Here is a 13,661-nt window from a genome sequence, read left to right as displayed (position 1 = left end):
CGATGCTTCAGACCCGCGATACCCCGGCCGAATCCGACACTGAATAGTCGGGCAATGCCTTGTCCATCTTTTCAACCCTCTGTTCATATCCATAATGTCGTACCTGAAAGCATGGCTCTACTCATGCATCACGGCTGTTTCGATGTTCCCAACCGCGCTACCCTAGGGGCCTTCTTCCAACGATTTTTCTTGTATATCCACCCATTCATGCCTATTCTCAACGAAGCCCATTTCTGGGACACGTTTACATCAAGTTCGGGCATAGAACTTGTAGAGAGAGGAGAATTGCCACTGGTCCTTCTCTTCAGTATGCTATACACAGCGGCTGGTGTAAGTTGAATACACCGTCATCGCACATCGCGCACACTGACTGACTCACAGTTTGTGCCTCCAACCCTCGTTGAATCCCTTGGCTTCAAGGATATCCACCACGCAAAGTCTACCTTTTATCAGCGTGCTGAGGTGAGATGGCTATCTGTACCCACCAAAGCGTCTTGTTCTGATGATCGGCCACAGCTTCTATATGCCTGTAACACTGAGGAGTCCTCCATCGTCAAAGCACAGGCTGCCTTGCTCCTCTCGCACTCCTACTTCTCTCAGCCACCCAGATCCCCCAGCAACTTGGCAACTATGTGGCTCAGTAGAGCAATTCGCCACGCTGAGTTATCAGGCGCTCAACACTATGACACCCTCCATCCTCCGGGACACTCAACTTGCCCCGAAGAACGAATGCAGCCAGGCACCCTCAAGCGCCTGTGGTGGTGCTGCATTATTCGAGATCGCGTCATGCCCCTCGCCTCGCGTCGAGGCATGCAAATCAAGGGTACTAGGTTCGATTTCAAGACCAAGCCGCGTCTTGGAAGAGCCGATCTATCCGACGAGATTGACCGTCCAAGTGTATATGACCGGGATACCAAGCTAGTCCTGGTCGAACTTTTGGAAAGACTTGTCGCATTTTGTGTATTACTTACTGACGTTTTAGAAATGAGCCACTCGAACCCCGTGGAAGGGTTTGCTGGTCTGACGTCGATTGAGAGTTATGAACGTTTCATACAGGACTACAGAAGACGTCTACGAGGTATACGAAAAGCGGCGATAGGTTGTCAACCCGGGTATACGCACGACGTAGACAACGATGGTGCATCATCTAGAACTGCCGAATGTTCCATCGGTCTCTTTGCCAACCTATCCATATTGTACACTTGGTTCGTGCCCTCGAGTTGTCACGACTATTACGCGACGCGCTAATAATCTATGAAGCGCTGCAGAAACAGTTCTCGGCCATTGTCGGATGCTCATCACGGACTCCTGTTTCATTGAGGGGAATGATAGCATTGTTTCTATGCAGAGGCACACGAGTTGCGAAAAAGTCCAAGCAGCGACTCATGAGACTATGGAATGCCTCGAGCATCTAATACACTCGCGACTCGCACATCTACTGCCACTTAGCGCGTTAGTTGGGACCTCCCGTTTCTTGAGAAACCTTGAAAGCTAACAAATAAATATTCAAGTGTTGGATGCACCGTGTTTCCTCTCCTGCTCCAGATTTTGAACGTTCGGCTCCGAAGCCTGTCAACTCGGCTTGGTCCTGACAAGGATGCAAATTTCAACGACGAGAATCAGACGCAGCAGAAGTTTATGCTCCTCATTGAAGCTATGCAGGTCTATCGACTTCGCCACTCAGCCGTCGACTGGATTCTTGACGCAGTCCGTATTATCATCACGAGATTCTGCCAGTCCTTTCCTGCAATTGCCATTTCCGGTTTGACCAGCTCTAATCGCTGTCCAGCAACCTCCTGGGGTGACATACTCCAGTATCAACCGAAAGTTTACTTGTCTCTTTCCATGATGTTGGATCTATGTGTGTCGAGTGGGAGAATACCCCATGATAATGACTTACCTCTACACTTACGGTTAATGACTTCTCCGGATCTTCCCTCCGCTGCCGAGTTATTCCACTATGGGATACCAGAGTCACTCAATTCGGACGATTTTGCAATTCTCAGTAATACACACAGCTACTCATTAAGACTTCAGTCTCACGGGATAATTGATGAAGGAGAAGCAGGTGACCAAGACACTGGTCAACGGGAGGGATGGTGCAGTACTAGATAGACACGCGTGCTATTTTATTCTGTTTCATATGAAACTAAAATAGTCCCTAGACCCGGGTTTATATAAAACTATAACTCTCCCGGTTTTATATATTTTAGTCGGTTTTATATATTTTATATACCCTTAATAAGTCCTAAATATCTTAATATATAACTAGGAAATTTTCTTAAATTAAATACCTTTAATATAGCTAAAAGCTTATTAATAGTAAATATATTATTAGCTTTGCTTGCTCCCTTATTATTAGAGCCTTCTAATAAGCTCTTAAGACCCGCTTCGCTTAACTCTTTTATCCCCTCGAAGAATGCTTTAGATAGCTCTCCCTCTAATTAGGCTAATAAGCGTGCTAAAGGCTATATAAATAAAAGCACTTAGAATGAGGCGCGTGGCCCTTATAAAGACAGAGGGAAAAAAGCTCGCGATACCTTATACTATGAAATTTAATACTATAAGCACTATAACTTTATAAAAAAGCCTAATTTAGTAATAATAAACCTAAGTTAAGCCTGTAAGTACTTATGGGACTTTTATAGTATCTAGGTAATAAAGTATATAAAAAGGTTAAATCTAAAGAAGTAGTAATATAGCATTATTATAGACTTATTTAAAAGGCAGGAGAAATGCTAAGCTAGTTAAGACCTTAATAAAAAAAATTTAGTAAATGCTATTAATATTCTTATATTTAAGGAAGCACTTACTAGGCTTCTTATAGTTTATAATATTACTTATATATTTATCTAGTACCCCGAGTTTTATATTATTATACTCTTCTATAACTATATAACCCGGGATATCCTCTTATGTAACGGCAGAGTAATGCTAAAGCTTCTTAAAAAGACTTTTACTTAATATAAATAAGGCCTTATTAAGAAGCTTTATAATTCTCTCTTATTTATAGTTTACTTTACTATTAATATATAGACCTTAGCTTTTTTAATATTTATATCTTTTATCTTATTTATTATATTATATTATTTTATAATATATTTATTAAGAGCTTAATAAGAGATTAAATAGCTTTAATAAGGCTTTATTAAGTAATTCTTATATACTTTTAAGCTTTTTATTTATTATTTATTTTAATTAAAGAAATTCTTTTATATAAATATATTATTTAATTTATAAGTATATTATTAAGTAATATATATAATAAATATATATTATATATAAGTATATATTATATTTTTTTTATATCCTTAAGATAAAAATTATATTAAAAATATTATAAATTATTTTATAAATTAAAATTATATATTATATTCTTTCTTAAATATCTTAATTATTACTTAATATATTTTTATATTATAACTAAGCTTATTATAAATATTATTATATTAAACTCTTAGTTATATTAACTTTTTTTAATTATTATTTCTTAATAATTTAATTATTACTTATATATTAATATTTATTTAATTAATTACTTATTTTTCTTTTTTTATTATTATTACCCCTTTTTTTATAATTAAGTCCTTTTTGCCTTTTAGCGTTAATTTAATATCTTATTTACTTATTTAAGTTTTTTAATCTTAGCCTTAAGTAAGGTAACCTTATATATAATTATTTTTATTCCCTTAAAAGAAAATTATATAATTTCTAAAATTAATTCTAGGGAATTATTTTTATATCTTTTTATTTATTTCTTAAGGTAATTTAATTAAAATTAAGCTTTAAGTCTAATATTTAAGGTCTTTAAGACCTAAGGGGTTAATAATTTAATTATCTCTTTAAGTAATATTAAAGTTTATAGCTATATATTAAGCTTTAAGATTATATTTTCTAGGTTAAGAAAAATAAGCTTAGTTTTATTAAAGATTAATTAAATATTTTCTTTTATTATAATAACTTAAAATATAATATATAAAATAAAAAAAAAACTTAGTTTTTTAAAATATAAGTTATAAAATATTTAATTAAAAGCTTTATTTTTTAATTATAAGTATTTTTAAGTATATTAAAATATATAATATTAAGTAATTAAAATAAATAAGGTAATATATAAAACTTAATAATTTTATTTTTTTTATAATATCTCTTAAAGTTAATATAATAATAATTTTTATAATTATTAAGAATTAAAAAATAATAATAATTATTTAATTACTTAGTTATATATTAATTAAAATATTTAAGTTACTTAAGCTTAGTCTTATTATTAATTTAATTATTTTAAGTTATTATAATAACTTAATTACTTAAGAGGTTATTTTTTTAATATTAATTAATAAAATAATCTTAACTTATATAAATAATAAATAATAAGATTATTTAGCTATTTATATTAATTACTTAGATAATTATAATTTATTCTTAGTTTTTAAGCTATATTAATTTTAGCTTTTTATATTTATTTATATTTATAATAATTATTTTACTTTAAATTATATATATTATAAAATTAGTCTTATTAATCTTATAAATATTATTTAATTAGATATTATATTTTATAATTATATTTATTATAAGTATAAACTAGTTATAAATAATAGCTAGATCTTTATACTTAGCTCTTTAGTAATTATATTTCTAAAAGAGTATATCTTAAGGTCTAGGTATTACTTAATAAAATTTAAAGCTTAATATATATTAATTAATTATATATTATAATTAAATATTATTTTATTAATAATATAGCCTATACTTAGAGATCTTATAGAGGTTTATAATATATTAAATACTTAGTTTTAAGTTATTTTAAAGTATTTAATAAGTAAAAAGAGTTTTAGCCTTAGTATTTATATCTAATATATTTAATAATTAAAGAATTAATTAATTAAATAAAAAGTTAAGTATAAAAGGAAAAAGTATAATATATACTTATATATAATATATATTTATTATATATATTAAGTAATACTAATAAATAAAAGGCTTATTAATTATCTTAAGAATTTATTTTTAAACCCTTATTTTTTTTTTCTTAAAGTTTTTATACTTAGATAAGAGATATTTATAATAGATTTATAAAGAATTATAAGTTTAAAGATTAATTACTAAGAGGTCTAAGATATTATTAGCCTTTTAGTTATTTTTTATATTAGTCTTAAATAAAAGATTTTTTTCTTAGAGGGTATTACTTAAGTCTTATATTAATAGGGTTCCCTTAGTAATTATTACTTTAATTTTTAAGCCTTTTTTTTTTATAATTTATATATTTAGCTTTATAAGAGGGTTTAATAAAAGTCTAGGCTTATCTTTAACTAAAGGATTAATATAGACTTATAGATCTTAGTTTTTTATTTTTACTTTAAGGATATTAAGTTAAGTAACTTAATTATTATTAAAGGCTAATATTATAATTATATTTATTTTTATTACTTAAGGAATAATTAATAAATATTGTTTAGCTTAATACTTTAATTAATAATAATTAATTAATATAAAAGACTTTTAATTATTTATAAATTAAGCTTATTTTTAAACCTATATATATTACTTATATTATTATTTTTATAAGAATCCCTTTTTTCTTTTTTAGGCTATAATATAGCCTTCTTAATTAGGCCTAATTAGCTAATTATTTAGAGATTACCTAGCCCGCTATTAAAGGCATATTACTACCCTTAGAGCTATTATATAGGGCCTAATCTAATAATTACTCTATCTTACTAAAGTTATTTTTTCTTATTTTATATATTTTACTAAGGTGCTATTATAATACCTCCGTGCCACTTCTAGCGTTTTTCATATCAACGCGCAGGGCGAAGTCAATTTAGAAGCTATTTATAGGACTTATTTAGAACCAATTAGTAGGCTCCTCCTCGACCATTAAGTAATCTTAAGTCACGACCCGTACCCAGGTTATAGCTATGATGACGAGGAAATAACCACCGTGGTCATATGGGCCATTTGACGCCCGCCTGACTATGAATTTTTCGTGCCATCTGCCGAGCCCCCCTCATCTGATTGCTGATCAAGTCCAAATCGTTGACGTCAAGGCGACCCATCCGACCCATATCGCAGTGTGCAAAAACACGAGGCCGAGGAACTCCATCTCCACCAGACGAACCAAAAACGCCGCAATCGCAAAACTGGGCCGTCAAAGAAAATCCTGCACCACGTCAAGATCTATGGGGTTTTCTCGGATCTTCCAGCCGGAGTTGGCCCAACTTGGCCCACTATGGAGACGGTGCTGGCCCAGCGACCCAGTCAGCGACCCAGTCCAACATATACCAGCGATCGATACGCAGGAAGCCGACTTTGGCGGGTTGACCCACGTTTTTATGGACCCTCTACTCTGTAGGCAATGACAAACGGTTGTTCGGTGCTTTGACGAACTAACATCGTGATGCTTACCCTAAGCGACAGTCCACTCGGGGAATGATCATGGAGCGCATCCACCTCGGCTATAAGTTACGCTTTGCGATTACCTGAGGACTGAGGTGATTTCGACGTCAAGATCGAGGGCGATTGCTCTTGGAAAGCTAGAAAGCAGCCTTCACGACCGTACATATCATGGGTAGCGAAAACTATCTAGCAGATGGAGTTCCTATTTATCGCTAGACCACTAGACGAAGTCCACCCTGGCCCCCAGGAAAGACTTGATGAGATCTATTAAGTTCTGACTAACCTTGCCAGGCTTCAAAGAGAAAGTTGTCAACCAGGTGTCTCGAAGGCGAGATGCTACGTACCTTGAACCCATCCGCATACAATTCTGTGGTCATTCATCCCCTCAATTGGTCCGGCGGCCTGGAACAAACTGGTGAAATCATCTCGCCCGCCGAGACTGTCCACCCGCAACCAGGGTGTCGGTAGGGAGGGCCTTGGCATGGCACCATAATTCACTGAGATGAATGCCTAAGAGCTTGGCAAGCAGCTTTCAAAATCGCCGATTCCTACCGCTCTGCTACCTTCCGTCTCCTAGATCTTGATACCAGACATTCAACCTTGGTGGGCCTAATAACGGGTGTTTGATTTTAGGTGTGCGTTGAGGTGGATCAACTAACTGTCATCGGCCGTAGGTATCAAGGTACAAAGCAAGAGAGGAGATATATCTATTAGCTCTGGATACACTTTTCTATAGAAAAGGAGGCCCATAAATGGGCAGGGCCTTTCCTTGGCTCTGGCAAGCCCTAGGCTGCCAGCGTCTCTATTTGTTTCCCCTTGACACTAATCCATTCCAGACCTAGACAACCAAGTATCATAGCAGCACTGAGACCTGTGCACATCTGAAATGTCCTGACTAGTGCTTCGTTATAGGCCGACACAATACCAGGGATCATATCGGAAGCAACGACCTTGCGGAATCCAGTGGCACCGGCAGCCACCACGATCTCGGGGTCCAGTCCCGGTACTTTGGCTGCAAGGTCTTCCACGAGCTTATTGGAGAAGAGATTCTCGCCCACAGCTATAAAGACTGCACCCCCCAAGTTGAGCAGGAACGTGATAAGAGATGCTCCAATAGGTATGTCCTGAATCGACAACACCGTCTGAATCACCAGCAGAGCCTGCTGCAGAGAACAGCCTACTCCCGCGCCAATAATGGCCTGATAGCCTATCCATTCTGAGCTGGGCGACCCTGGAGTCCACGTCGTGATGAGCCCAGCGCCTATGGACGTGAGGATCGCCCCCACGATCATGAAGGGGGCCGAGTAGCCGATAACCGTGACCAGGAATCCCGCGATGAGAGAAAATGTCATGGATCCAAGAAGCATGGGCAAATTTCGGATCCCTGACTCGACAGCAGACGTGCCCTTGACGGCTTGGAACCAGAAGGGGATGAAATAGATCAGAGGAAAGAATGCGGCTCCGACACAGAGGGCGAACAAGCACGATGACCAGACAGTTCGGCTGATCCTGAAAAGACGTGGTGGTACTGTCGCCAGATCGCCCATCCAGATTTGAGTGGCGATAAAGACGCCAAGTAATACGCCGAACATGACTAGCAGTACGATGATGCGACCGTCATTCCAAGGGTATGTCTTGCCGGCCCACTGCAGCGCGAGAAGCAAGCAGATGACCATGGGCATGAAAAACAGCGTCCCGAGAGGATCAAAGTACCAGAATTTCTCGCGCCACCCGCCGAGGCTGGCAAGAGTCTTGGTGCGCGGTGTATCGTGAAAGAAAAACACAATGGCAAAGACTGTGATGGCTCCAATCGGGAGGTTGATGTAGAAGCACCAGCGCCAGGTCACCTTGTCGGTGAAGAGGCCGCCAAGCAGCGGTCCCGCCACGGACGAGATTCCAAACATCGAGCCGGCTATGCCTGTGTATATCGGTCTGGTTCGTAGGGGTGTTGAGTGCGACATGATGATGAGGCTGCCGGAGAAGATACCAGCGGACCCCATACCGGCAACGGCCCGGCCGAGAATCAGGGCGATCGAGTTTGGGGCCACGCCGCAGATCAGACTGCCGACTTCGAAGAGGAAGATGGCGAAGAGGTAGACCAGCTTGATGGAGAAGATTCCGTACATCTTCCCGAAGAGAAGCTGCAGGGAGGCCGTGGTTAAGAAGTATGCTACGGGGTATTAGCTTCTCACGCAGAGGGGAGAATCAACCGGGTACTTGCCGCTTCCGTACCATCCTATTTCCCCAAGGCTAGAAAAGTCATCCGTGATCTTGGGGATTGCAGTGGCAATGATGGCGTTATCCTGGAGCAGCGGCTTTTAGTATTCAACGTGCCGAAACCCACACCCCATCATCATGTTTCTTACCAGTCCCATGATAAAAATACTCAGGCACAGGCCGACAATGATGAGAAAGAAGCGTATCCCAGTAGGATATTCGACTGTGTCTTCTGCTGCTTGACAAGACTCGGCCCCGTCTGTTGAAGTGCTGCTGTTGCCATTATTTCCAGGCGTTTTTTCTCGTTTTTGCTGTCCAGGCCCAGGGCCGTCACTCCAGGACCCTTGGACTGTCTGACTGTCACTTGGGTCGTCCTGCATCTGTATCGCAGCAGCGTCGCCGGTGGCCTCGGTCAGGGGTTCACCTGCTTTTCCAGCCCACATCTTGGATTCAAGAAAAGCTTCACAGAAGGTGAAAAGAGGAAAGAAACAAACGAGATCTAATGTCAAGTCTGCTCGGCGAAAGGTGATGCTGGAAAGGATCCGGTTATTCAACCTGGCGCTTTTTCTATGCCAAAGTGGATTCTAAACCCGTTCGATGATTGGAAAATGGACCACAATGGCTCGCGTCGCGACAATCAACCCGAAGCGCGAGTTAAGATCCTCATCTTAGAAGTCCGAGCCGTGCTGGCCCTGCTCCGTAACCCCGAGAAATTCGGAGCCAGGGGGAAGATGAGATGTCGAATCGTGTTTATTTTGTCCAATCGGAGTAAGTCTGTCACTATTCGCTCAAGATTTGCTTTCAAGCGCTGGTTGACACGTGAAGCATGGCACTTCAAAGAAATCCACTGACAACATAAGCTACTCATGCCAGCCGGGAGCTTCCACCGTGTCACCAGTGGATTGGGAGGCAAGCTCACACCGGATGCATAGTGAAGTCTACCCGGGCTTAAGCCTTGGAGATATTTATACAATCCAACGTTGGTTCTGAGGCCTTTGAGTTGATCGAACCTGGGAGATGAGATGTTTTCTGGTGAACACGGGGCTGCCTCACGGACTTTTACAGCAAGAGGCAATATGTTACTCTAACATGTATGGACCAAAGAACATTGAAGCCACCAGTGGCCAATTCCAGCACATTCGCACCTCTTTCGTCCCAGCTCTCTCGTGTCTTGCCTGCCGCCACCTGTGAGAAGATCACATCATCAACCCATAGCTATTGCAGCCCTGCTATTGTGCTATTAAAACCTAAGCATAAAACGACATCTCCACGCTCTTGACCCATCGCCAACTTGGTGGTTGAAACAAGGGTGAACTCCGATGTCCGATGTCCGATGTCCGTGATCCCACTGTCCCCACTCCGAGGAATAGTACGAGGTGATTGGTTAGACTGCCACAACCCCGAGACTGCTTGCTTCCTCCGGCTGAATCGGGGTCAGCCAAGCCAGCATTCTTCTTCCCCTCGATGCCAGTGCGCCCAATTTCCTTAAGCCCGTCTTTCAGATCAAACAATTCTGCACCCACAATGGAATCCACGGCTCCTCAGGGCCGAAACCGGAAGCGAAAGGCCCTCGCATGCGAGCCCTGCCGGCACCGCAAAGTCCGCTGCGACCGAACCCACCCCTGCAGCAACTGCCGTCGTTCCAAGAGCGATGAGGTCTGCCGATATGTGACGGGGCAGCCAATCGACCCAGAGACAAACACAGGGCAGCCCGTGACCGTCACAGAAACGGGAAACAGCATTGATGCATCTGACGCAACCGCCTCGACACCGGGCGTGTGGCAGTCTTCCGAGTTTGGAAGCATCTTTGTCTTGAACAGCTTGCCCACGCAGGGCCGGAGCGCTGGAGATGTCGTGCAAAGTGTCGAGTCGAGAACTGAGGGAGCAACTCAGGAGGCGCACCTTAACACTCGGCCATCCACCCCAGGCCATAGCTCTTGGATCTTGTCATTACGCAAGTCGGCGGTTCCAATTCGGGGCATCGTGTCCAAGAATAGGTACATTGGGCAAAGTCACTGGATGAATGCTTCAGCCCTGGTACGTCCTAGAACTAGACAATTAGTCGTAACTGACCGAACACCTGACTACAACCTGACCAGATCCCATTCTCGGTGCATTTCCTTGATGCCGAATTTCGAAACCGCTCAACCTGCTGGGACATTATCCAAGAATGCAAAACACTCGCAAGGGTCATCAAGGCACAGCGAATGCCAAATAGCACGGTCCTACATGGCGAGCCTACTTCGAGTTTACCAGCCAAACACCTGGCCGACCAGCTCGTAGATGCGTACTTGCGAACATTCGAGGCCATCTATCGCATCCTCCATGTCCCATCCTTCAAGAAACGTTACGAGAGGATCTGGCTCGACGGCCCCAACGCAGCAGGTCCTGCATATCTAACACAACTAGGGCTGTGCATGGCCATAGGCGCCTGCTTCCACGATGATTCATTCTCTCCGCGCCCAGTGCACCCAGTGGATCTACAACGCGCTCGCCTGGCTCACTCCCGCCGCCGAGAAATCCAACATGACCTTGTTCGGCCTGCAGATGATGTGCCTGCTGCACCTGGCGCGCCTGGCAACGGGACTATGTGATGAGGTGGTGTGGATATCTACAGGCTCGCTGTTACACACGGCAGTATGCATGGGTCTCCATGTTGATCCGACGAAGCTACCAAAGATGTCTACCCTCGAGAAGGAAATGAGACGTCGGCTCTGGACGACGATTCTTGAACTCGTGCTTCAGTCGAGCCTTGAGGCAGGGGCTCCGCCGATGATTGCTCTTGACGAGTTTAGCTGCAGACTCCCGTCCAACTACAACGACGACCAGCTCGAAGATGTCGAGCATACATCTCCGCTTCCGGTGGATGTGTACACCGATGCATCTCTGCAGATTGCTCTTGGTCAATCATTCAACTTACGGCTCAAAATCGCCCGAGTTGCCAACGGCATTGGTGACAATCTCGACCACAAGGATACCTCCCGGCTCAGTTCGGATCTCGCAGCAGCGCACCTTGAGCTGCAGACTTGCTTGAGCCGGGCCGACGGGGCGTCTCTGTTCCAGAAACGCTTCTGCGAAATGGTGCTTCTGCGATATTTCCTGGTCCTCCATCTCCCATTCGCCTCTCTCGACGTATCGCACCCTCCTTGCTCTCTGTCCCGCAGAATATGCATTGATACCGCCCTGCAAGTATCGTATTTTGCGCTGAACCATTCGTCTCCGGCTGTCCAGGAGTCTCCCTTGTCATCCCTATTTACAACCGCCAAGGTACCGGGTCAATGCCACGACTACGTCCGCCTCCTTCTTTGCGGCTCAGGGCCTGTCCACTCGATGCACGTGCAATGCCTCATGATCACCGCTTCAGCCTTGTCGGAAGAGACACTCAACCCATCGGCTCCCGCCGGAACGGGCGGCATCGCCCGGGACCTCGAGCTGCAGATGCTGCTCCGTTATGGCGTCGAGTGGACAGAGCGGCGCATTTACGCAGGCCAGACGAACGTCAAGGACCATCTTTTCGCAGTCATAATGTTGGCGCACACTGAGGCACCTGCGTCGGCTGTGGCTCGGGATGTGTTTATGCAGGAACGGAGCGTCTCTGCGCTGAGGTCTTGTGAGAGAATACTAAGGGAGCTGGCCGGCCCCGACATGTCGGCTTCGGGTATCGAGACAGAGGCGGAACATGGAGGATTTGGTGGGGTTGATGGGTTTTTGATGAACGAGTTGTCGGATATTCATTGGGATATATCAGTAAGCCTTAGGTGCTTGAGATCTCTTGTGACGTGTAATGAACTGACACTCGAGCTCACAGATGGACAGTTGGCTAGTGAATCTACCCTGAATAGCCTCCAAGGCGATAGTACCGTACCCATCGACACTTAGTCTTAACCCTCTTGTACCCTCAAGCTATAGGCTAAGCTAGCCAACCACAATAATCCTAATACCGAATGGCGCGTTCAAATATTTGGATGGGGATCCCAAATCAAAGGTCAACCGTTGTTATTACCGCCCAGTCAACCTGGCCACGAGGCTAAATCTCCAACACCAACGGACTCACCCATCTATCTCCTCAATCAAACACGTCAGATATAGGCAACCTCGAGGTCGATAAACTGCGGTGTTCCCACACAGACGACATTGGCGTTCACCTCTTTCACCCTGAGCACTCCATCACAGATCCAGAACGCGCAGTCGACGCCGTTAAAACTACAACTGAGTTTGGGGGATGGTCCACCACCCACAATCCTCCAGTCCACCTTTTGAAGGCCAGCTGCTAAAGCCTTAGGAGCGGCAATCACAGGCGAATCCAACTCGCCGTTCTATGCTTAATTATATACTTTTAATTTAAAAAAAGAATTATTTAATAAGATCTTTTACTCTTAATAATACTTTAAGAATATATTAAAATTAGAACTCTTATATTTATAAGTATTTAGCTATAAGGTATATACCTTTTAAATTACCTTAAGAGATAAGTTATAATATATTAAAATAACTCCTTAGAATTAATTTTAAAAGCTATAAAATTTTTTTCTAAGGGAATAAAAATAATTATATATAAGATACCCTTAGTTAAGGCTTAGATTAAAGACCTTAAAGAAGTAAATAAGATATTAAGTTAGCGCTAAAGAGTAAAAGAGATTTATTTATAGAAAAAAGAGGTAATAATAATAGAGGAAGAATAATAAGGAATTAATTAAATATATATTAATATATAAATACTAATAAAATTATTAATAAGTAATAATTAAGAAAAGTTAATATAATTAAGTATTTAATATTATAATATCTATAATAAGCTTAATTATAATATAAGGACTTATTAAGTAATAATTAAGATATCTAAGGAAAAATATAATAAATAGCTTTAATTAATAAAATAATTAATAATATTTTTATTATAGCTTTTATTTTATAGGTATAAGAAAAGTAATATATATATATATTTAATATATATACTTATTATATATATTAATTCTTATAGCTTATAAAAAAAGATACTTTTAGTAATATATATTAGTAAAGATATAATAAATAAATTATAT

General features: G+C 40.8%; 4 protein-coding genes across 4 annotated transcripts; 3 read left to right on the top strand and 1 right to left on the bottom strand.

The window, feature by feature from the left end:
* Positions 1-111: 111 nt before the first annotated feature.
* MRS44_016040 (uncharacterized protein) lies at positions 112-1,889 on the top strand (the record flags this gene model as incomplete). Its single annotated transcript, XM_065617855.1, has 5 exons — positions 112-330; positions 382-1,205; positions 1,261-1,452; positions 1,512-1,762; positions 1,816-1,889. The coding sequence occupies 5 exons, from the start codon at positions 112-114 to the stop codon at positions 1,887-1,889; spliced, it is 1,560 nt and encodes a 519-aa protein (XP_065473927.1).
* A 5,298-nt stretch (positions 1,890-7,187) lies between these two features.
* On the bottom strand, positions 7,188-9,062 carry MRS44_016039 (uncharacterized protein; the record flags this gene model as incomplete). The annotated part of the gene is made up of 3 exons (XM_065617854.1): positions 7,188-8,543; positions 8,595-8,705; positions 8,769-9,062. 3 exons carry the CDS (start codon positions 9,060-9,062, stop codon positions 7,188-7,190), a joined length of 1,761 nt encoding a protein of 586 aa, XP_065473926.1.
* A 1,081-nt stretch (positions 9,063-10,143) lies between these two features.
* MRS44_016038 (uncharacterized protein) lies at positions 10,144-11,213 on the top strand (the record flags this gene model as incomplete). The annotated part of the gene is made up of 2 exons (XM_065617853.1): positions 10,144-10,656; positions 10,719-11,213. The coding sequence occupies 2 exons, from the start codon at positions 10,144-10,146 to the stop codon at positions 11,211-11,213; spliced, it is 1,008 nt and encodes a 335-aa protein (XP_065473925.1).
* Positions 11,214-11,298: 85 nt separating this feature from the next.
* On the top strand, positions 11,299-12,498 carry MRS44_016037 (uncharacterized protein; the record flags this gene model as incomplete). Its single annotated transcript, XM_065617852.1, has 1 exon — positions 11,299-12,498. One exon carries the CDS (start codon positions 11,299-11,301, stop codon positions 12,496-12,498), a length of 1,200 nt encoding a protein of 399 aa, XP_065473924.1.
* Between the last annotated feature and the right edge of the window lie 1,163 nt (positions 12,499-13,661).

Source organism: Fusarium solani, assembly GCF_023522795.1.
Source record: "Fusarium solani strain SB1 chromosome Unknown bctg00000012, whole genome shotgun sequence".
Classification (NCBI taxonomy): domain Eukaryota; kingdom Fungi; phylum Ascomycota; class Sordariomycetes; order Hypocreales; family Nectriaceae; genus Fusarium; species Fusarium solani.
This window is presented reverse-complemented; position numbering and strand designations above follow the sequence as displayed.